The sequence below is a fragment of the Rhinolophus ferrumequinum genome, chromosome 9, assembly GCF_004115265.2.
Source record: "Rhinolophus ferrumequinum isolate MPI-CBG mRhiFer1 chromosome 9, mRhiFer1_v1.p, whole genome shotgun sequence".
NCBI lineage: Eukaryota > Metazoa > Chordata > Mammalia > Chiroptera > Rhinolophidae > Rhinolophus > Rhinolophus ferrumequinum.
This window is the reverse complement of record NC_046292.1, coordinates 18,369,182-18,393,628: the sequence shown is the minus strand read 5'-3', so window position 1 is coordinate 18,393,628 and position 24,447 is coordinate 18,369,182. Positions and strand designations below refer to the sequence as shown.

The 24,447-nt window shown below is 52.1% G+C and overlaps 1 protein-coding gene across 1 annotated transcript; it reads right to left on the bottom strand.

Moving 5' to 3' along the window:
- Positions 1-350: 350 nt before the first annotated feature.
- ZDHHC18 (zinc finger DHHC-type palmitoyltransferase 18) lies at positions 351-24,231 on the bottom strand. Its single transcript, XM_033115448.1, has 8 exons — positions 23,921-24,231; positions 19,608-19,768; positions 7,642-7,791; positions 5,642-5,779; positions 5,480-5,528; positions 4,825-4,927; positions 3,192-3,304; positions 351-2,363 (listed from the first exon to the last, which is right to left on the bottom strand). The coding sequence occupies exons 1-8, from the start codon at positions 24,229-24,231 to the stop codon at positions 2,246-2,248; spliced, it is 1,143 nt and encodes a 380-aa protein (XP_032971339.1). The 3' UTR covers positions 351-2,245.
- Positions 24,232-24,447: the final 216 nt, after the last annotated feature.

Genomic DNA, 24,447 nt, shown 5'->3' with positions numbered 1-24,447 from the left:
CAGCTCTCAAACTGGAATCTACTATCTCGTAAACCTTTTCCTAGCTGAGCAGTCACTGGGGGTCAGAGTGGAAAGACAGCAAGGAAGAACTTGAGGGTCTCCAAGCTCCTGAGGCAGGGGAAGGGAGAGGGGACAAGGAGGGGATTGGATGGCCTCTTCTTACACACCTATGCGGGCCTAGCGGCCACCCACTCTTCTGCCTCCAGCAGACAAACTCAGCCAGGAGTGTGACGCTGGGCTGCCTGCCTTCTCTGTCTCCCCAGGAAAGACCAAGTTTGGCTGAAAGTATAGACGGCTGCCATTTGGGGGCCTCAGCAAAGAAAGCAAACAAAAAACAATCAAAGCAAATCAACTCTTAAAAACAAAAGTTTTATTACAAGCAGGAACAACGAATACTGGCTTAAATAAAAGGCAAGTGGGAGTCCCCTCTTCTAGCCAGCTTCTCCCCCGGACCTCCCAGCACCACTGCAGCACGGCCCAGGGACCTGAGGTTGGGGCGAAGCTGTTTCTCCCAGAGGGGACCCTCTGTGGCTGCCACTTCTCAGCTGCCTGTCACCTACTAGCCTCTGGAACAAGGAAGGGCAAGATGCGGGGACTTCCTGTCCCTTTCTAAGGACTGCAGCCCACTTGAAGGGCCAAGGAGAGGGATAGAAGCACAATTTCCCATCTATTTTGACAAGAAACTACAGCTCCCAGAAGAGGATGGACATCCTCTGAGTTTCTGGCCCAGATGTAGGCCAGTCTTCACCCGTCTCTTGGCCTACCCTGCTCCTTCCTTCCTTTTCTCTGGATGGAGGCCTCCAGTTGGCAGAGACTCCTTCTCTCTCCTCTGGCCTCTGGCACTGGATCCCGTGCTCAGGGCTTGGAGAAGGGGGTGTGGCTTGTAGCATGGCGGCCACTCCCCACAGCCATTACCCCATCCACCACACCCAGCCTCAGCCTGTCTGGGCAGATCCCAGCGGGAAGCCTGACCTGGAGGCTGGGTGGCAGGGGTGGGGTGGGGGGTGGCTAAGTCCCCAGCCACTGGCTGTCTGAAGTCCCTAGGGGAGGGAAAGATAAGATGGTGCTGGCTGAGCTACAGCAGCAGGGCCTCTTGTAGCCAACGCACACAGCTCCCTGTCCCCACAGCTCAAGGCGATGGTGGGGAGGGCGGCAACTCAGGGGATGTGGGGAAGTGGGAGCCAGCCACATTTGTACAAGGCCACACACACACACACACACACACACACACACACACACACTCACTCACAGCCAGAAGTTCTCTTGTAATAAACTTATTAAAACCAACTTGCCTTCTGATAACCCTTAACCTGGCACTGCACAGATAGCAATGTGGCTGGCTTTTTTTTCCTTCTTCCATTTAAAAAATGTAGAAAAGAGGTCTATAAAATTGTGCAAAATATCCAGCATTAATAAACCCGTTTCAAGTATTGCCAGCATTATAACCTACCCATCCCCTGACCTGACTTGGGAGAGAGGTGGGGAGCGGGCCAGGCTAGGATCCCATGGAGAAACCTCCATGGGCAGAGAGAGCAAGGCCCCCAATTCCTATTGTGCTGCCCAGGAATCATGCAGGAGCTGAGGTCTGGGGTGCCTGCCGGGCTGGTGTGGCTTCCTCTGACACAAGTGGCCCTCGACCCAGCCCCAAGTCTGCCTTCTCGACCTGGAGCCCCAGCTCTATCCTATCGGCCAACTCCATACATATATATGGAAAACCACTGAAGAAAGCACAATGACCATCACGAGAAGAATGGAGGCGCCCACAAACCACAGCAGCCCGTGGAGGCGTCCTCTCTCACAGCCCACTGTCTGGAGCCAGCTGCTCATTGCCCTGCTTCACCTCAGGACCCTGGCTCAGCAGGGCCCAGCAGCTCCCCGAACTGGGAGGCACAGCACTCGGTCTGCACCCTCACTCACACAGGGCTCGCCCTGGCACAGGCAGACTTGGCGTGGTCCTCTGGGCGGCCTCAGGGGCCCTGGCCTCTCTATCCTGTCACTCCTGCCACTGACCAGCTGGGGGGATCTTGGGCCCAAGGCCGTGGGAACTTGGGTTTGGGGAGCAGAGGGTACAGCCATGGAACGGTGTGGGGGAAGCCACGCAGGGTGGGAAATAAATACGAAAAGACTGGAGTCTTTGGAGGCTCTGCTTCCCTTGGGTGGAATGGGGAGGATCCCGGCAGGTGGAGAGCGGCAGGTGAGTGCGGAGGGGCGGACAGACCAGCAGGTGGCAAGTACTGAGCCCAGGTCAGGGGTGGCCTCCTACCATGCTGGCGTCGGGCTTGGCTCCGCAGGCTGGCTCGTCAGTTCTGATGGGCGAGGGCAACACGGTGTCGGACTGCACAAATCCCCTCCTGTCAATCAGGCTTCCGAAACACAAGGGGGACACATGAGGACCCCACCATATAACAGAGCACCAGGCGGGGGCTGGATGACAGAGTCCACCTCCAAGCCTTAGAAAGGCTAAGGGAAGGGGAGCTGCCTTCCCACTGGGGGCTTAAGACTCCTCCCTACCGGAAGTGCCCTCTCTGCACTCTGGACACCTGGCTTTTGGCCACGGAATTTATTCATTTGTTAATTCACACTGGCCCACATTTCTGTCTGGCTGCCAAGAAGCCAGGCTGCAGATAATGGGAAAAACAAGGATGAAAGGACATGTGGAGATAGTGTGATTCCTACTGTCCCTTCTCCCAGACAGGATGGGTGACAGGCATATTGGGCAGGAGGAAGGGGAACACTGGGGGGAAATCTTGTTCTTAAAGCGCCCACTGCAATTTAGCTTCCTTTCTGGTGCTCTGGCGCCCCCTGCTGGCAGGATGGATGGGGTACTTCTCACTAGGGCTGAGCCACCTGGGCTCTCTTCCGCCAGGAGGGAGGACAGAGGCCTCACCCAGTCCCGCCATCAGCCCAGAAAGGCAGCCAAAACAAGTGTGTCCAAAACATTAATTGAGGTTATCCCTGGGGAGTAAGATTACTTGTGAGATTTAATATTCTTCTTTTTTATATTTTGTACTTTTTTTCTACAATGAACACATAATTAAAAATCACAACTCTCCACAGAACTCCTTTATGTGACAAATGCCCTGACTGCATTCAGCAGGGGATGGTGGACAGAGCACTGTGGTGTGGGGAGAGGTCTGCTGATTCTAGAACCTCTTTGAGATGTGTGGACTCCCAGGGTCACTCCGTCTCACCTGGGAGGTAGGGGGCTGCAGAGCACAGCACAGCAGTTGGTGATAACACTTTTATGGCTGTAGGGATTGACGGAGGCCTCACCGCCCCTCTTGCTGGACCACGAGCCTTTGATCTGTAAGTGGGAAGCAGGTCGGGGTCAGGCACCTCCTTTCATTTTGCTTTTCTAGGAGGAGGTCTTGGGGCGGGGGGGTTAGGGGGGGCGGAGACCAGCGATTTCTGAAACCAATTCTGGCTCGACTATTGGAGGGGACACATCTTTAACCATTCAGTGAGAATGGGATTTCTGGATGTTAGGGAGTACCCAGCAGAAAGGAGGAGACCCCAAACAGGACACAAGACAGAGTAGAAAGCCAAACAGAAGCCTCCAAAAGAATCTTTTAGGGTGTATCCTCCCTTCTCTGGCCAGCCACCTGAGAGAGAGGGCAGCACAAGGGCAGAGGGCTTGGGCTGACCTGGCTGTGAACCCTGGCCCTGCCACTGACTCACTGCATGACCCCGGACAGATCGTCACTTCCCTGAGTCTCAATCCTCATTCAAAAAATAGGGAACAACTCTGATACCAACTCTGATAGCTTTGTTGGGGCATCAGACGAAATCTTGCCCATTTCTAGTTCTGTGAAGCCGGCTATCAATGGCACTGAGGAATTTAGCAGTGAAGGGTACCTGCTTAACTTTAACCCAGAGTTTTCCAAATTTATTTGGCCGTATCAGTCCTTTTGCTTAATTCCTACGGTAATAATATCCTGCAGAACCAGCACCCAGGAAACTGCCTTGGGAAATGCTGGCTGATGTCATTTTTGCTCTGTACCAGTCACCTAGCACATGACAGCTTTGTCATGCGTGTCAAGTTTTGTTTCCCCAAGTGAGAGGCTGAGGTCAAGGACTGTATTTTCTGTTGGTTGATGGGCCTCTTAGTATCAGGTGGCAGCCCTGGAACACATGTTCTCGTTTGCTTTCTTAGGTCAGGTCTGGCCCAGGGCTGGGCACACAGTGAGTGCTCAAACAATGCTCGGTAGGGGTCTGTAAGACAGCAGGGAGGGAGAGTTCCTCACAGTCCTGTCTTGCTGCCCCCCCCCCCAATAAGGAAGCCTCAGGGACACCCAAAGAACAGTCATATCTCTGCTGCCTGCAAGTGCAATGAGGCACAGCTAGCATGGCCATGCTTCTGGGCGCAACCCTGGCTCTGTCCTCTCCCAGCTGTGTAACCTTGGGGCAAGTCACTCAGCTTTATGGAGAAAAAGCATCCCAGTTCCTTCTGCCTCAGAGTTGGCAAAAGGACCCAAAGAGATGATGGGAACTGAAAGAACTCTGGAAACGGTAGCGTGCTGGCCAAATGTAATGACTATTATGGCGTGAGTGCTGCTCCTGTGGGGTTAGGGAAAAAGCAACTTGGGGGCCCTGGGAGCTTGCACTGAGGGGCTGAGGCATGCGGGGGCCTCAGAAGCGTGTCTTGCGTCTCCCAGGGCCAAGCTGTGAGCATTGGAATGGGACGTCTGGCTGCCTTCCGTCTCCATCCATGTTTCCCCAGCAGTGTAAGAGTTGGGGCTGCACTGTGGCCACTCCAGCTCCCTCAGCTCTGCTTCCCTCTGAGGGTCCTGCCCAGGAATGAGGGGTTGCTCCAGCCTTACTCACATCTTCGTTCGTTGTCAGGTTGGAGGCGACGAGGTAAGTGTGAAACCCTGAGAGGCCCAGGATGGACCAGATGGAGAAGAAGCAGATCACCAACTCCAGCACAGTGAGCAGGGCAGTCAAGGAACCACACAGGATCAGGATGAGGGATCAGGGCCGGGAGACTCCCCTGCACCTGGGAGCTTGCCACGCCAAGCCTTTCTCACCTGTCCTTCCGTGGAGCTAGTTCCCCAGAAAGGAAGTAAGTTTGTAACCTTCCCGTGGCCCAGTCACCACTTCTCAGCAGGATCACCTCCTGGGCCCTACGCAAGCTTTGGGAGCTCCCTTTAAGAGCAGGACAATCCCAGGGTGATAGATGGCAGAGGGAACTGAGGGTTCCAAGCACCAGAGCCTCGGGCATGACATGGTCCAGGGAGCTGAAGGGAAGACAGGGGCTGTGGCTCCGGAGAGTTCCCGGCCACCCCATCCCCACAGCCCATTTAGGATCAGCTCCACCCCGGGCGTGAGCAGCAGCAGCGGGTACACTGGATTTTAGAGGACAAACATCGGCTCTACACCATTCCCCTCTGTTTATAGGATGAGGTGTGGGGCCCCACCCCAGTGAAGGGGCCTCAGTTCCCACCAGGGCGACCACTAGCAGACAAAGGGCAAAGGATATCTTGCTGGTGTCTCCTTCAGAGTGGAGAGGAAGTTGCTTCCCTGAGAGCCTGGCGAGGAAGAAACAAGAGGGCACAGCTAAGAGGGGCAGTGATCACAGCCCCTCAGCCTGGCTGAGCTTGCTGGTCACCATCTGATTGTCCCACCCCCATCGCCAACTCACGCAGCGTCAGGTGGGTGACAACGCAGGCGAAGATGAAGGTCGTCAGGAATGAGAGAGAGAGAATAAACGCGTAGAAGAAGCGGTAGTTCCGTCTCCCCACACAGTTGCCCACCCAGGGGCAGTGATGGTCAAACCGTTCTGGAAAAGGGGAGACGGGTTAGTGCCCACCTGCACAGCACAGGGGCTCGCAGGCCTCCCACCTCGGCTGGGGCTCTCCCACCCACTTACTCTCCGCACCAGCCGCCTCTCAGTTCCTCAGACACTCCCTGCTTCTGGTCCTTTGCGAACCGCTTCCCACTGCTTCACATATCCTTCCCCATCTCTTTACCTGGTGCAGGGTAATTCCTTCTTCATGTCTCAGCTGCTAAGCCACTCACTTCCTTAATAAAGTGTCCTCTGACCCTGGACAAGCAAGGGTCCCATTACCTGCCCTGCTGCCCTGGCACTTACCTCGTGCAGCACTTTGCCTACGGTGTTTACATATTTATAATGAGTGGACTGGCCAATTACCCTGCTCCATTATAAGCCCCGCGAGGGGGCCTGTATTGGCCTCACACTGAGCTGAACTCCAGGGTCCAGCAGTGCTTGGTACAAAGAAGATCCACAAACAGCATTAGGTTGGTGCAAAAATAATTGCGGTTTTTGCAATTATTTTTCACCTTTTAAACCGCAATTACTTTTTTTTTTTTTTAATTGGGGAATATTGGGGAACACTGTGTTTCTCCAGGGCCCATCAACTCCAACTCGTTGTCCTTCAATCTAGTTGTGGAGGGCGCAGCTCAGCTCCAAGTCCAGTTGCCGTTTTTCAGTCTTAGTTGCAGGGGGCGCAGCCCACCATCCCATGCGGGAATTGAACCAACAATCTCGTTGAGAGCTTGCGCTCTAACCAACTGAGCCATCCAGCCGCCCCTAAACCGCAATTACTTTTGCACCAACCTAATACTTGTTGCCTGGCTTATGACCCCTGCCACATGCCAACAACCAATGGCCTGTCCCTTGCACTAGAATTAGAGGCCGAGGGAGGGACCAGGCCGCTATGTAACTTGTGGAGAACTGGCATAAGAAGCCAGGTCAGAGGGCTGATCTCACACAAGCACCATGTGCCTGGGGGTGGGGTCACACCCAGACTGCTGAGGAAAGTCCCCTGTGGGAATGTGGGTCACAAGCCCGTTGCAGGCCTCATGCCAAAGCCAGCACCCTTCGAAAGGGGTGGGTGGGGCAGATTCTCATGGGTGAATGATGCCCACTGAGTCACCCACTTCACTGCCTACAGTCATGGGGTGTTTCCCACTCTTCTCTTGTGCAGCAAGTGCTGAGCCAGCGTGATGAGCTCACGGCCCGGGGGACTGTGCATAGTCACCATGGCTCAGCCCACCTGGGTCCTCTCACATAGCATTTCCTTTACGAAACGCGCTCAGGGGCATACCTTTGGTCTCCATCAGAGCTGCCTGGCCTTCGGAGAGCAGGGAGAGGGAACAAAACAGCCTCTGGTTCCTGAGCAACCACTGCAGTTGTGGGCCAGGAGCTTAGCTTCCACTCCTGGCTATATCCTCTCTACCTCAGCAGCTTAAACTCCCGCTCCCAGATACTTGGCGCTCCCCAATCCTGGGAATTAGATCAAAGCCTTTCGGCATAGCTGGTCCTGGGCCACTGGAAGTAAATCATTCCCTTTCTGGCCCAAACATATCTAGAATGGTATTGCTCAGTCTCTGATTCCTGGGACCTTGGACCTACTGAGGACCAGGCTGAGGCCTGGTAGAAGGGAATCTCTGTGTTCGCCCCATACATCAGAGCTGGGGGGAAGGAATTCACCAATCCTAGGCTGAAGTCAAGAGCCTCTCCCCATGGCGCCTCCTAAGTCAGAGCAAATCTGGGTGAACCAGACTTCCTGCCCAGCCCTGGATATTTCAGACCTCCGCTCCCCGTGAGTGCCTTCCATGGCCCCAGGGCTCTGTCTCTCTCAGAGCTCCCTGGATCCCTCCACGTTGCCTCCCACTTACCCACACAGTTGTCACAGACACTGCAGTGTGAGGTCCGGGGCGGCCGAAACATCTTGCAGGTGAAGCAGTACTTCAACTTCACCATCTGCCCATTGATCATCACCTCCCGGGTTCGAGGGGGGGGCCGGTACGTGGAACTGCCTGTGTTGTCTGAGGGTGGGAGGAGAGAAAGATGGGGGATGTCCAAACCCAGAGCCAGGAGCCCCAGTAGAGGAGGAGAAGCCACTGCTGCCCGGCTGGAGTAACAGAAGCCTCAGGGAAACTTTCTGGGGAACAAACATTGGGCTAAAATGCTGGCCTAAGGCAGGGATAGATATTATTAACAGCTACTACCACTTAGATTGTTATGTGCTAAAGCTTTACACACCTGCTCACACATCACTGGCCTTACAGACCTCTGAGAAGGGCCATCAGAGAAGGAGACCCCAAAAAGGCTCAGTGAGGTTTATCTGCCTCTACCCAAACCTCGATCCAAGTTCCAGTTTCCAGAACGTAGGACATTTACGAGACCACTGGCCTGATCTCTAGCAAAAGTCAAAGTCACCTACAAAAAGAGAGGGGAGATGGTTCTACGGGAAAAGAGATTTAGGAGACATAAACAAGTAATGCATAATCCTAGATTTGAAAAACAAAATCAAATACAGCAACAAAAGACATGGAGTGCAACTGGGGAAAAATTAGTACAGATTAGAAATTAGGGAACTATTTGTTTTCCTAGCTGTGATAATGGAATTGTGGTTATATCAGAGGCTGTCCTTAGATTTTGAAGATACAGGTTGAAGTAAAGTGTCTATGATGTCTATAACTTACTATGAAAGGCTTTAATAAGAATTATACATATATGTATAAATATATATGACAAATAAAATACTCTAGTAACAACAATTAAATCTAGATGGTGAATGTATAGGAATTCATTGTACTAATTCTTCCCATTTTCTGGATGTTTGAAATTTTTCATAATAAAAATTTTAAGAGAAAAAGAAATATAGAGATATACCATATTCATGGATTAGAAGACTCAATACCAGAAAAGGATTTATTCTCCCTAAATTAATCAGTAGATTCAACATACCGGTAATCCCAGACAAAAATCCCAGTAGGTTTGTGTGTGTGGAAATTGACACTCATTCTAAAATTCATATGGAAATGCGAAGGGCTGAGAATAGCCTATGCACTCTTGCAGAGCAAAGCTAGAGGACTTACATAACTCAATATCAAGACTTACCGTGTTTCCCCAAAAATAAGACCTAGCTGGACAATCAACTCTAATGTGTCTTTTGGAGCAAAAATTAATATAAGACCTGGTCTTATATCATATCATGTCATATCATATCATATCAGGTTAGTACTGGGTCTTATATATGACCGAGTCTTATATTAATTTTTGCTCCAAAAGACACATTAGAGCTGACTGTCCAGCTAGGTCTTATTTTCAGGGAAACATGGTAGGATAAAGCTATAGTATTTCAGACAGCTTGATTTGGGTGCAAGGGTAGAAATGCTGACCAATGGAACAGAAAAGAGACCCCAGACACTGACCCAACATGTATATGATCGTGTGGTTTACGACAAAGGCAGCACTGCAGTGCCATGAGGAAGATGATCTTCTCCAACAAGCATGCTGGGTCCACCAGGTATATAAATGAGGGGAAAATGCATCTGCACCCCTGCCTCCCACCAAACACACATTTAATTCCAGATGGACTGCCGCTCTAAATGCAAAAGTTTTGGATTTAAAAAAAAAAAATAGGAGAATGACTTCACGACTGTGGAGTAGACAAATATTTCTTAAATAAGACACAAAGGAGCTAATCATGAAAGAGCAATTTGCTAAACTGCACTATATCACATTAAAGAACTTCTGTTCATCTAAAGATATCATTTAAAGAATGAAAAGGTGACCTTCAGAGTAGGAGACAGTATTAGCAATATCTGACACAGGACAAAGGATTTGTATCCAGAATATATAAAGAATTCTGGATTTGTATCCAGAATATATAAAGAAGACCAGAATATATAAAGAAAAAGTCTGACAACTGAATTCAAATTTGGACAAAAGATTCAAGCAGGCATTTCATAAAAGAAGTTTCCAAATGGCTGATAAACACATGAAAGGGTGCTCAAATTCATTAGTCATCAGGGAAATGCATTTAAAAGCACAATATGCTATCACTGCACATGTACCAGAATGGCTAAAATTAAAAAAATATAAAAATCAAGTGTTGGCAAAAATGTAAAGCAACTAGAAATCTCGTATGACCACTGTGAAAACTGTTCGGAAGTTTTCTGAACTCAGCATATGCATCCCTGGCAATCGCATCCCTCATTGTGTCCCCAACAGAAATGTCCATGATGTGATACACACCACAACACATGGACAAGAATGTTCACAGTGACAATTGTCATACCAGCCAGAAGCTGGACCTACCCAACTACCCATCAATAGGAGACCGGATCAAAACAACGTGGTGTATCCACACAATGGAATTCTGTGCAGTGATGAGAATGAATGCCTCTCAACCACACACAGCAATATACATGAATCTCGCTAACATTGTAGCAAGTGAAGAAACCACACATGTAAGCACACAAAATGTTCAAAAACAGGTAAAAGTGGTCGTGTTAGAAGTCAGGATCCTGGTTACCCTTAGAGGGGTGACAGTGAGCAGGAAGGGAACAAGGTGTGGGGGCTTCTGGGACACTGCTCATAAACTGTTTCTTGATCTGGGTATTGATTACATGTTTGGTTCAGTTTGTGAACACCTAACAAATACAACACTTACGATTTGTACACTTTTGCTAGGCCTGTTATACTTCAGTAAAAAGCTAAGAAAATGAAAGGTTCGAGGTCTTGTCCAACGTCATGTAGCTGGTAAGGAGGCAGAGCAGGAATCTGAACCCAGGTCTGCTATATACAAGGCCCACAATTCTACCCACTGAGCCTCTTGGTACCCAGGCACAGAGGACCAAGTCGCTCCTTCCCGGACAGAATTCCAAGAGTCACATGGCGCTTCCTGTGACCCCCAACCTTCAGCTATGCTCCCAGTCATCACTTCCACTGGCTCGACTCCCCACATAGCTCCAATTTGGCCATTTGCCTCCAATAATTATTCACTGAGTGCCTACCATGCCAGGCACCCTTCTATGCGTTTGGCAGGCGTCAGTGAAGCAAACAGACTTGTGTGTCACATTCCCAGCTACCACACAGACTTTTGCTAGGCTGTTTCACCGTCACCTCAAGCAGAGTGTGTTTGAAAGGGAACTAAGCATTGGAACATACATCTCTTCCTTAATACTGGCAGCATGGTAAAGGGCAGGGGGGTTGAGGCCAACAGATACCCTCTGAAACCTGGTTGTGCCCCTGACTGGTTGTGTGTGAGGCTGAAGTCAAATGAACTTCTCTGAGCCTCAGTTTTCTCATCTGTAAAATGGAAATAACAGATAGAATTGGGGCAGGAATCCTGGCTCCACCTCTTACTAGCTGGGTTCCTCCCGATGACACCATTTGCTAGATGTGGAACAGGGCAAATCATTTAATCTCTTGCCTGTTTCCTCAATGACTGAAATGGGGTTAATAGTACCTACCTCACTGGGTTGTTGTGAGTATTAAATGAGTTGATATACGTGAAGCGGCACAAAGTAAACTTAACAAGTGTGTACTGTTATTACTGGCTCATAGAACTAGAGAGAAAGAAGGGAAGTGACAAGGGAAAGAAAACACTTCACTGGCAGGGTTTACCATATACGGAGCACCTTGCGTACAGTATCTCCTTTAATCCTGATAATATCCCAAGAGGTAACGTTATCATTATCATCTCCAGGTTACAGTTAAGGAAACTTTAAAGTGAAGTGAAGTGATTTGCCCAAGGCCACACAATTGGTAAGTGGCAGAACCAGGATGTGAAACCAAGTTTCCAAAGCTTGGGCTTGAGGTCTTTTTATAAATTTCAAAATGTCATAATGAATGTTATTTATCCCTGTCTGGTTCCTTATTTCTACCAATGACACAATCCAAGAGCTGGCAGGAATCTCAACATATAACATGGTCCCTGGCACACAGCAATACCTGATAAATGTCCCTTCGCTCACTGCCTCTGTTTGAACTGCTTCAGTTTGCAGATGAGAAAACAGGCCCAGACAGGTTAGGGGATTTGCCCAAGGTCAGTCAGTCAGTGTAATGGCAGAGGCAGGGGAACCCAGTTTGGAGTCTCTCTGTAGACCCTTCCTTCTTCCTGGCCACTTCATTCTGCACTCCCAACACTCTACCCAGGCCAGGTCTGTATCGCCAATCCGCTTACAGCCCCTCTGCCTTTCAACCCCTGGTATACACTGCCACATGCCACACTCCTCGAAATAACCCCGTTTGTGTCACTTCCCAGCTCAAGACCCTTCAGTCACCTCCCCTAAAAAACAAGATAGGGCCGGCCTGGCTCAGGCGGTTAGAGCTCCATGCTCCTAACTCCGAAGGCTGCTGGTTCAATTCCCACATAGGCCAGTAGGCTCTCAACCACAAGGTTGCCAGTTCAATTCTTCGAGTCCTGAAAGGAATGGTGGGCTGCGCCCCCTGCAACTAAGATTGAACACAGCACCTTGAGCTGAGCTGCCGCTGAGCTCCCGGATGGCTCAGTTGGCTGGAGCGCGTCCTCTCAACCACAAGGTTGCCGGTTCGACTCCCGCAAGGGATGGTGGGCTGTGCCCCCTGCAACTAGCAACGGCAACTGGACCTGGAGCTGAGCTGCGCCCTCCACAACTAAGACTGAAAGGACAACTTGAAGCTGAATGGCACCCTCCACAACTAAGATTGAAAGGACAACAACTTGACTTGGAAAAAAGTCCTGAAGTACACAAAGTTCCCCAATAAAGTCCTGTTCCCCTTCCCCAATAAAATCTTTAAAAAAAAAACAAAAACAAGATAAAGGACAAACTTCTTGCCCTGATATTAGGGCCCTTCACAATTGGGCCCAACCTCTGTTCCCAGCTTCTTTCCCACTCCTCTTTCCTGCTGAGTCCCTGGACTCTAGGGGTTTCTGCCTCTGCTCCCACCAAGCCCCAGCCCTCCCACCCGCCGTCTCTTTGTTCACCAGGACTCGCTGGAGCCCTGCCTGGTCTCCAGCAGCTTCTCTGACCACGTCAGCCTCAGGGGCTCTCGTGCCCTGCACACCGCACCTAAACACACTCACTGCCTCAAGCTGAGGTGTGACAGGACTGCTGTGTGTGTGTACATTGTCTCTCCAGCCTAGACCGTACCCCCCTTGACAGCAGGGACAGTGTAATAAACAGGCAGTCCTGAACTGTGAGGCAGCAGGCAAAGAGGACAGAAAACAAACATGCTTTGGACTCAGGTAGGCCTGGCGTTCAAATCCAGCCCCTGCCATTTATGAGCTGGTACCTTTGGGGAAGTTACTTAACCTCTGTGAGCCTGTTGTCGTATCTGCAAAAGCAGACAAATAATAACAACTACCTTGAAGGGTTGTAAGGATCAGAAATAGTACAAGTAAAGGAAGGGCCATGTGGTGAGTACTTACTAGTTATTGTTTTCAAGAGCAGCAGCAAGATGCAGGCTCTGGTGTCTGAAACACTGGGTTCGAATCCTGGTTTTGCTACCCACTTGCTACTTAAGAAGGTCCCTTCACTTCTTTGAGCCTCAGTTTTCTCATCCGTAAAATGGAGCTAAGAGACTCTCAATCTCATAGGGTGTGGCGAGGGCTGAAGAAGATGCTGCAAAGACAGTTCTGAGCACAGCGCTAGATCACCACTAGGGAGCCGTGGTCTAGACAAAAAGTCCACGCTGTGACTGGGCACTGTGCTCAGACACGTGGGGATGAGTCTCGGCCCCACCACTTACTAACTGAGTGATGTGGGTCGCTTAATTTCTCGGTGCCCTCATCATATGAAAATGGGACATAATCAACTCCACCTGTTTTTTAGTGTTGTTAGGAGGACTGGGCGAGAATTCATCAAGTGGGTTTAGCCGTGTCTTGCACCTGGCAAGAGTGTACGAAATATTAGCCATTATTATTGCTGTTTCTATGAAACACCATATTCCAAACAACTGATTTATGAAGGAGCTTCAGAACACAACCCATCTGTGAATGAAGGACTGGCACTGACCCTCTTCAGGACTAAGAGAAAAGTTACTGGAGTCCTTGCAGGATTCCCACAGGCCCTCCCTAGGCAGAGGAGAGCCCAAGCCTCTCCCCCGAGGCAGGGAGGGAACTCCTACCAGTATGTTCTGGCCTTGGGGCCAGGCTTCCTCCTTGCTGGAACTCTGAGAAAGAGGAAGTGAAACTCTACACACCCGACTTCCTCAGGCTGCCAAGCGCTAGAGCTGCAGGAGAGAAGGTGTCACATTGGAGCAAGGTGCTACCCTGATGCTGAATGAAAGTCACCAAACACAGGGCCCAAAAAGAGTTGGGTGGAGGGAGGCTTTGAGGGGATGCCACGACAGGCTCACACAGGGAGAAGACACAGGGAGAAGACAAGCAGCTTCCCACTGCTTTTTCTCAGGCCGAACAGTCCTGGCCAGTTACTGCCCTGGACTCGGCCTTCGAATCCTCCACAACCCACCCCTTCCAGCAGCGACTACCAGTCCCCGGAGCAAGTCCATTTGCCATTCCTGACCACAAGGCTCAAGCCTCTTAAGCTGCAATAGAGAAAAACAATTTTCAAAGTGTACTGACATTCCCCGTCTCACTCGCACAAAAAAAAAATGCTCTGGGCTGGTCAAGGGGAAATGTGCCCCCATTTTAAAGATGAGGAAACCGACTTCACTCCCATAGTGTTTTAAGGTGGGGCTGAAATTAGAACCCTTGTCTTCCATTCACGTGTTCGCCATTCTTTCAAACATTACATCTACTATGCCAAGCTCCTGTACAGGGCCTGGGGATGGCAGGAGAGGGGAGAAGTAAGGGGCGAGTACATACCGATGAGCCAAATATATCTGCTTTGGTCATTAGTTCAGAAAGTATTTGCTGAAGAAATGAGGAGGCTGATATGAGATGCTGTCCCGACCCTATGGGCTCTTTCGGCCTCAGGCTCTTCCTCCTCCTAGAGGCCCTCCTGCTGCCTTTCCGGTAGGAAACTCAACACCTGGGGAAGTGGTGATGGTGGGAAAGGCTCCTTCTCACTTGAGGGGTATGAGAAGCAACTAAGTCTCCCCACACTTTCGCCCAACTGAGGGGCCTGCCATGGGTGCGGAGAGGAGCAGACAAGTATTCTGCACTCAGAGCCTGAATGGCTGGGGCTGGCCATGAGCTTCTGAGAAGGCTTTCGTGAGGGAAGGCTGGGATCTCTACCTGCCCTGCAGGGCCCTGTCTGTTGCCCTCTGTTGCCTCCACCTATGGAGGAAACAGCTGTAGGGCTGTGGTCTCCCCGGCTTCCGGGCCACGCCAAGGTCAGCCACAGTGCCCAGGCTATGAGGGTTGTGTCACTGTAATCCCCACCTGACCGTTCCTGTTCATTCCAGAGGTTTTGGAGCCCCTACCACATATAGGCTTAGAGGTGACCTGGGGATATAGGAAGCGCTCAGCCTGAGGGCAGAGTGAGTCCAAATGGACAGAGTCACTGTGAGAGACATGGTGAGTCAAGTGTGCAAGTCTCGGGCCAGGCTGATCTCATTTTGAAACCTGGCCTGGCCATTTGTTAGCTTGTGACTTTGAGGAAGCTGCTCAACCTCTCTGAGCCTCAGTTTCCTCACTGCGCAATACCAACCTTGTAAGATGATGATGCAAATGAGAGATGACATAATGTAAAGGTCTAACCCATAGCTAGTCAGTTAATGGTGTTACTAGTGTCTACACTCAACACCGTGAGACTACAGAGGGGAATATGCGGGGTGGGGCAGGAGGCAGCATTGAAGAAAGCAACAAAAGACGAAGCAGCAATTAAGCTGGATCAGAAAGAACAATTCCTTGGGCTCGCCAGGGGAGGAGGGCATGACAGTGAGCAAAGGCACAGAAGCATTAACTGCATCGTGCAGCTGGGGGGGTACGAGAGAGGCAGGAGATGGGGGGCCGGCTGGCCTGGAGCCATACTTGATCCTCCAGACAAGTGCTCCTCTACTGGGGGGTGGGGAGAGTTTTCAGGAAGATGGAAGATAGTCTGTTTCCTGGCCAGGACACTAAGCAACTTTGAATCACGCAATGAGAAAGTTATTCCCTTTTCAATTCTCTTTCAAGCCTTTGACTCCATCAAGGGCAAGCCTCAGCTTTCAGCACCTAATGTCTGTGATCTCACAGGCCTCAAAGTGACTGCTTTCTGCAGGCAACTGTAACCACCAAGAATTCCGTGACATTGGTATGTTTTTGTTTTTATGATTATCTTCTATTTAAAACAAGTGACTTTCTGCCTACAGGGGTGATATACATTTCCCTTGTAAAATACACTTAAAAGTGAGCCATTTGAAGGAAAATGCTAAACAAACGAAGGTACACAGTGAGATGCAGAAAGGACAAAAGTCACGAAGGTTGTACCCCAATAACCGATCATCAGGAAATGCTGCTGAGGGCACTAGGGAATCACCCAAATTCTAAGCCAGGGAGGGCCGGGCCCAAATCTGGGTCTTAGAGAAACAACTATGATTCAGCAGAGAAGCCACGTGTCCAGGCCTGGTCAGCAGAGCCCTAAGCCAATCCAGGCAGTGTGTGTCCTGGGGCTATGGGCTTCAGAAGGTCCTGAGGGGAGACATCCTGGAGACAGGATGCTGTTTGTGACCTGCTATGTGGTGGTAGAGGGAGAGGTGGCCTTCGTGTCTATTCTGAGTTGACAGTCTCTAAATGAGTGTCTGTCTGTCCGGTTCAGACGTTTCTGTCATCTCCCATCAGACCAAGAGTTTTTTAGGGCCAATGTCCTGCATCCTCTCTCTCTCCCCCAACTGCCCAGAGCACCTGGAGTCTGTGTGGTCCCGCAGAGTGATCCAGTTGTACGACCTGCCAGCTGACAAGTCAGGATCTCAGACCAGGTGACCAAGCTCCTGGTTTGCCTGCAACGGAGAGGTTTCCCGTGACACCAGACTTTCAGTGCCAAGACAGGGACAATCCTGGGAAGACTGGGAGGCACTGGTCATCCGACCTCAGTTGGTGCTTGCACGGTGGGAGTCCTGGGCCACATCCTGTTTGGCTGGAGCTGCTGGCCTATGGGGCCAAAGTGCGAAGCCCACAGTCTGCATGGGTCCAAGCCCAGGGCATCAGCTCACATCTATATGAACAGCACCACCAAGTCAGAGCCAGCCTCAACCTTCTCAAAGGGTTCAGTGACCTTATCCTTTTAAAAACAAAATGTTTTGCCCTAATTAGATGCCTCCTGTTCAAGTCTGAGAATTCAAAGGCCCTAAAGATGCCACTTTCCAGGCTTGGCAACTGTTCTCAAAGGAGTCTCTAACCCTGACATTCAGGGCCCCATAAGACTCCACCCCGTCCTCCAATGGGAATTTCCCGAATTCTCTTTAGTTCTCCTGGTGTTCCAGCCAACACAGCCTGCTCAGGGTCCCATGCCTGTCCCCCCTCCTTCCCACTCTGCCTCCTCCTCCTCCTATACCAGCCTGGAGGGCTCCCTTCACACACCCTCCTGTGCTTGAACTTCACCCAAACTTTACAGTTTGGCTCAAGACACCTCTCCATGAAGCCTCCCAATAACCTCCAGGCAGGAGATACTCTTGGTTTCTCTGATCCTTTTCCAAAGCCTGATCTCACCTGTGCCGGCCAGTCAGGACTTCCTTTGCTACCCCACCCCACCCCACCCCGTTAAGAGTCAGCATACAGAATCGACACAAATAATCCAAAACATAAATGATCAAACCCATAATGTCTAACGGGGAGAAGTTCCAACTGTCCCTCCGCCAGTCACCTGAGGATAGCAAGCAGGGCCTTCATAGAAGTTCATCCATTCAGCCAAAGTCACAGAGACATCCACATGGCAGACAGGTAAACAAGACACTCACTGTCCAGGAAAGGCTGCGGGGCCCACCCGACAATTCCATGATGCCTACCATGCAGCACAGGGCCAAGAAGGCAGGACAAGGCACTCTGGGAATGTGTCATGGAAGGTGCAGCTCAACTGGCGCCACAAAGGCTTCCCAGAGTACGGAACACTTGAGCTGAGACATAAGGATGAAGGGGGTGTAGCCACGGAAGACTAGGGATGTGTCCCTGCGGCCATCTCAGAAGAGAAAGCAACGGGTTTGGGAGTCAAGGCACACACTCTGTGTCCACGCGTCCACTCCCTGGCCTGTGAGCACCTGCCTCAGTTTCTGCATCGCACAGCTGGCTGTTGTGAGGATTTGTGCGGATAATGGACAGGAAGCCATCAGCACATGGTCAAGCTCTCCCCAAACATGGGGGATTACTGCTATCAGTATTACCGAGGCAGCTCACAGGAGGCAAAGGATTCCAGGCAGCCAGATCTCTGCGCCCAGGCTACACGGCAAATAATTCTGCCTCCCGTTTAGCCCTGATCAGGAGGGAGGAGAAACAGGGCTGCCGCTGAGTCTCCCTGGTGCCAGGCGGACCAGCCCAGGTCAGACTGTGGGGTTCTGATGGAGCAGGAGGCCAAGGAGGCCAAGTGGCCCAGGGGGAAGGAAGCTGGATATAGGCAGAGGAAGACAGCAACCAAGGGTGTGGCTGAGGATGAGACTCGGAGCAGACAAACAGCGAGAGAGCATCCTCTGCCCTCCTGCCCACGCTCTGCTGCCGCAGAGAATTAATGGATGACTTCCTATGATGAGCGCAGCAGGGCTCTGACATTTACAGGCCATGAGGTCTCTTCAGGGCCAGCGGGGTGTTTAAAAGCTTATGTGAAAGCCACCCTGTTAGGGGAAGGAGCCAACCACAGACCGGAACTCCTGAGGTGTGCAAATACCACATCACCTCTCAGCAGGAAGGAGCTGGGGTGAAGCAAACTGAAATGAAGACCCTGGCCCTGGTGCCCAGCCACCTAGGGAGACCCACACTGGGAGGAATCAAGGGCCACTTGGGGCGCCTGGGAGCACAGGTCCTTTTTTACCACACTGGGCTTCCTGCCATTCTTTGAACACACCAGTTTGTTCACCTCTCCAGGCTTTTGCTTTTATTGGTTCTAGATGGCATATTACTGGCTCCATTGCACCATTCAGGGCTCATCTCAAGTGCCGCCTCCTCCTAGAGGCCTCCCCTGACTACCTAACATAAACTAGCCCACCCCCCACACTTACTGTATTCTTCCCCTAGATCCCCACACGGCTCAACCCTTTCTCTCTGTAGGTCTCTGCTTCTTTGCTCAGATGTCACCTCCTTCACAAAGCCTTCCCTGACCACCCCATTTAAACTCATACACCCTCCCCCAGCTCTCATCCTACCTCCCTGCTTTCTTCTTCTGTTTGACATCCTAGATCTTTCATTGATTGTTTACTGTCTTACTGCTCCCACTGGCATGTCAACTCCAAGAGGGCAGGGATTATCAGATTTCACCGCTGTATTGCCAGATTCTAGAAAAGTGCCTGGCACATAGTGGGGACTCAATAAATGCTTGATGAGTGTACATGAGTAAGTATATATGAATGCTGAAGAGCAGGGGCTCCGGTCACACTGCTTGGGGTCTCGTCTCAGCTCTTTCACTATGTGATCTTGGACCATTTACATAATCTCTGAGACTCAATTTAATCAGTAAAGGAAGAGTGACAACAGTACCTACCTCATAGGATTATTGGGGGATTAAATAAAATCATGCACATAAAGAGGTGAAGACAGTACCTGGCGCGCAGGAAGCACTCAGTACCATGCCAGCTGCCATCAGAGCCAGCTAGCATTTCTTGTTGATTTGCTTACTTGTTTCTCACCTCTCTCCTGCTCTCTAGTGTCAGCTCCAGCCTGCCTTGCTCACTACTGTACCTCCAGTTCCTAGCATAGTGTGGGAAGAGAAAACCAGGCCTCCTCTCAAGTCAAGTAATGAGGAGCTGGGAGACACAGCTTCAGCCGGGGTAGGGGCCTCACCAATCTGTTTCTCCAGGGCGGCTGCCTCACAGACAGTGGCCCGGGGCAGGATCCCAGGGTCGGTGAAACTTGTCTGCAGCAGGCAGCTCATGACGAAGAAGAAGAGGATGGCAGCGATGATGGGGATGGCGAGGGTCAGTTCGCGGGCCAGGAAGGGACAGCTAGAGAGGGAGGGGAGAGAGAGAGAGAGATAGAGAGAGAGAGAAAGAGAGAGAGATGAGCAGATACTCCAAGGACTCCCTGGGGCACAGGGCTACCGCAAACACCACCAGGTTCTTGAATAGAACCTCTCCCAGAGGCAGCAGCCACTCCCCAATCAGTGCCCAGACCAGACATCACTAACTGATCCTTGCACTTTCTCCCTGAGTCACAGCAGATGTGATCAACAGATCCCAGCACTCTTAACCCCTGCACTTAGCTAAATCCTTCTAAACACAAAGCTTCAGGCAGCCATTACCAATGAACTGGATTATCACTTGAGATGAACCATCTGTGACAATGTTCACTCATTTATTCAGTCACTCACTCACTACACAAATATTTATTGAGGTTTTCTACGTGCCAGGCAATACGTTCAACAACAAGCAAGAATACTGGCAGTGAATAACCTGAGTCCCCTGTTGCCTCAACGAGGCTTATGGTCAGGTGGGGAGAATAGACATGTAAATAGAGAATTGCCACACAGGACCTTGTTTGCTGTAATAGGGAAGGAGAAGGCAGCACAACAGTCAGGAAAGGGCTGGCTGAAAGGGGTACCGAAGCTAAAGCCTGAATGAGTAGGATCAGCCAGGTGAAGGGGTTAGGAAAAGAGCACGGTCCAGCCAATACCATTATTACCCAAGGGCTGGTGTCCAAAGTCAGTTCTGTCAGGCCCGACTCTAGTCGGCTGGGAGAACAGCCTGTGCACAGATGGGTCTCTGTGCGGCCCACCCACATTATTAACCGCTGCCTTTCGTCCCAGAGCCAGAGTGGCACCTGATGGGGTGAGGAGCTGCTCTTTGGGAAATGGCTGGCCGCTGGGAGGCCTGAATCTGCCAAGGTTCCAGGAGTTGGCATAGTAGCAGGAAGCAAACCTGTGGGCACCTACATGCTATCATATTTCTGGAGCCTCCATCATCGGTGGCTCTGGCCTCCAGAGAGGCCCATCCCTTGAGGAGCACAGACTGCCAAGGCCAAGGGTCCCAAGTGGGCCACATGTTGCTCCAAACATCTCCATGCTCCCAGGCCTGAACCTCAAACAGAGCTGGGCCCTCCGTGTCACCCACATGACAATTCAATCAGTTCAAGTCCATTCAGAGATCTTAGGGGATGGAGAAGACTTGAAGTCTGAGAATTGTAGAGCCCTCAGAAACACCAAGTCCCAGCCACCTGATTTTAGAAAGGGGAACCCTGAGGCTCACAGCCACATCCAAGGTCTCTCAGCCAGTGACAGGACTGGGGTCTCGGGGCTCCTAGCACAGGTTCTGTTCATTCATTCAACAAATATTTACTGTATTGAGTGCCTACTATATACCAGGCTCTGTTCTAGGCCCCGAGGATACAACAGTGAGGAGAATAAAGTCCTGCTGTCTGGAGAAAAGCAGGAAACTAACAAAACGTATACGAATGGTGTATCAGATGAGCACATTAAATCAGGGCAGGGAGGATGTGGGGTGGGGACTGGTTTGCTGTTATACAGATGGTCAGGTAAGGATGGACGAGAGAGAGGGAGTGTGAGGCTACGTAAAGGAAGGGTGTTCTAAAGGTGCAAGGCCCGGGGGTAGGAGTGTGCAAGGAGGCCAATGTGCCTGGAGGGGAACGCACCCGGGTGGCAGGAGGAGATGGGGACAGGAAGCCTGGCATCAGGGCTCTGACCCTAATCTAGACAGCCAGGGAAGCCTCGGGTCTGATTTACAGTGAAAGGGGCACTCTGGCTGCTGTGAAACAGGGCACAAGCTGGGAGCCCTGCTGGGAGGCCTGTGCAATGATCTACCAAACCAAACAATGGAGTAAAACCATTCTCAGCAGGAAGGACCTAGAGAGCCACCTGTCCCTTTCCCCAGAGCAATGGGCAAGCACGAGTCTCTCACCCTCCGTGACCTCACCAACAGCATTCCCATCGTGCCAGCTCTCTACTGAGACTAGGTGAAACCTAGTCTACTAGTCTACCAGACTAGGTGAAACCCTAGTCTAGACCGAGGTGAACTCTTGGCCCCACCCCTCCTGTCAACTCCACCACCCCAAGTGAGGAGGAGCAGAGATAAAGGGAAGATGATGCACAAGCTCTCCTCGAACCCAAAAGTCCTCACTTCCTCCCTCTCTGGGGACAAGTCTGTTATCAGTGAAGATACACACTCAGCCCAGAGAAGTTCTCGCTTCTGAACTGACCGAATCCTACACTGCAGGTCATGGGGCCAACCCATGGCAAGCACCGCTTCCTTCTACGCTCGCTGTAGCCCTGGTGGGAGGATCAGGCCTGATACTGGAAAAGGCACTTTTAAAACACCCACGTGGGCTGGCCCAGCAAAGTGGATCTGAATCTCAGTCTAGGGGCCATGTGAGGGCGGGGGGCTCCTCAGAGCTTCTGCTTGCTAAATTATCCCTGAACTTTGTATCTACCCTGACTCAGAAAGGAAGGATAAAAGGGAGAAGTTAATTTGTTGGAAGTCCTCACCTTGCTTCAAGGGGAAACCCAAGGTTGCAGATACATGATCTGGCAGCTAGAAAGGGTCCCTAAGGGCTAGTGTCTTGTGGCAGCCTCATCATGGCCACAGGCCCTGGGGAAGGGTTTTTTGGCGAAAACAACAGTAATAGCAGCCAGCATTAAGTGCTTGCTATGAGCTAAAAGCTTACGTGACTTCATGCCACCCTCGTGACAACCTTAGGGGGTGGATACTATTATAAACCCCATTTTATTGATTAGGAAACTGGGGCTCTGATAGGTGAAGTGACTTCCCCAAAGCCACGCAGTTAGTGTGTGGTGGAGCCGGGATTTGAACCAGGTCTCTTGGCTCCAGAGATGGCATTCTTAACCACACTATGTAATGAAGTAAGACCACCAAGGATGGGAAGAACTAGGAGGGGGAGTGGGGGCTCATGCAGCACAGGATGGGAGTGCATGAGTGTGCACCTGTGAGTGTGTATGTGAGGAATCACGTAACAGGTGGTTCCAGCTAGAGACCAAGGGTAGGGTGGGAAACTTCTGACACCCCGGTAAAGTGACACGCATCCCCTCCTCATCCATAAAATGGAGGTACTGTGTGGGGCAATCACGGGTCACAGGAGATATGAAGAGGTCAAGACCCATGGGGGCAAACACAACCCATCACACGAAAGTACTGTGGACTCTACTGGAAACAATAGAGGCACTGCAGCTGTTCCTGCTGTGGAACAGGCCAGAGGGATGCCCTGAATATCGGGAAGGGAAAGAAAGCCAGGTGGGGGGAGGGGCTTGGGAGATGGCTGGGGGGACAGGAGGAGACTGAGCAAGGGCAGCCAGATGTGGAGAAACTAAGGAAAGTGCTGGAGAGGGAAAGGGAGGTCTGAGAGGCCCAAAGATGTTTGAAGGAAGATTGTCTGAGGACCCGAGGTGAGAATGACTGAAGGGGAAGCAAGGGAGAAGGGTCTGAGAGTAGAGAGACGACCAAGGGGGATCGAGGGGGAATGGGGAAGATGACTAGGAAATCTGTGCTGGGGAGGATGTAGCCAAAGGACACCGAAGCAATTCCGAAGTTGTCTGGAAGGGATATAAAGAAAATACGCCTCAAGGGGTCAGCAAGAACCTAGAAGATGGGCCAGAAACGGTCCTGAGGCGGCAGGAGCGGGAGCCGGGGAGGACTGGGGCAGATTTTGAGAGGGCAGAGGGGATAAGGGTCAAGGGACATGAGAAGGCGGTGTTCCTGGCAAAGGCAGGGTGCCAGGGAAGGATGGGGGTGCTAGGGTGAGGCCACAGAGGATGGAGTGGCTGGGAGGGTGGAGGGGACCGGCGGATGGGGTATCCAAACCAGCAACGGAGGACAGTGAGTCTGGGAGGGGCGGCAGGGGCCAGGGAGGGCAGAGAAGAGATGTGCACAGAGACGCAGAGGCCTGACGGCTGACGGGGAGGCACGGGGAGAATGCAGGCCCCAGACGAGCAGGGAGCGGAGGGCGCCTGGCAGGTGCTGGGAAGGGTGGAGCGCCCGGGAGGCGGGAGAAGATGGGCGCACAGAGGGGACCAGAGGGGCTGGAGTGTCCATCAAGAGCTGGGGTTAGGTGGGGTGCGCGGCAGGGTACGGAGGGGACCGGAGGGAATGGGTTGCCTGAGGGGGCGGGGACAGGGGCGCCGCCGAACTCACTCGAAGACGAAGAAAAGGACCGTGGTGGTGAGGATGAGCAGCAGCGTGAGCGCGAAGACGCCGCCGTGGCCCGCCAGCATGAGGCGGCCGCCGCAGTAGAAGCGGTTGCGGCCCGGGAACACCTCCCACTTGCGCCGTGGGCGGCGGCCGATGCTCTCGCTGCCGCTGCCGCTCCAGCGCGGCGCGGCGGCGAGCGGCGGGGGCCCGGGGCCCGGGCCGGGGGGCGCGGCGGGGCCGAGGCGACGCGCCCCGGGGGAGGTGGGCGGCGGCGCGGCCCCGGGGCTGATCTGCTGGTACTCGCAGTCCTTCATGCGGCCGGCCGCGAGCCTCGGCTCCGCGCCCCGCGGGCCGGCCGGGCCGCACCGGGACGGGGCCGAGCAGCGGAGGTGGCGGCGGCAGCGTGCGCAGCGCTCGCTCGCTCGCCGGCGGCGGCCCCACCCCACCCCGCCCCCGCCCGCGCGGCCTCCCGCCGCAGCGCCCCCTCCGCCTGGGCCCGGAACAGCGCGCCGGCCCGCGGCCGGGTCCTG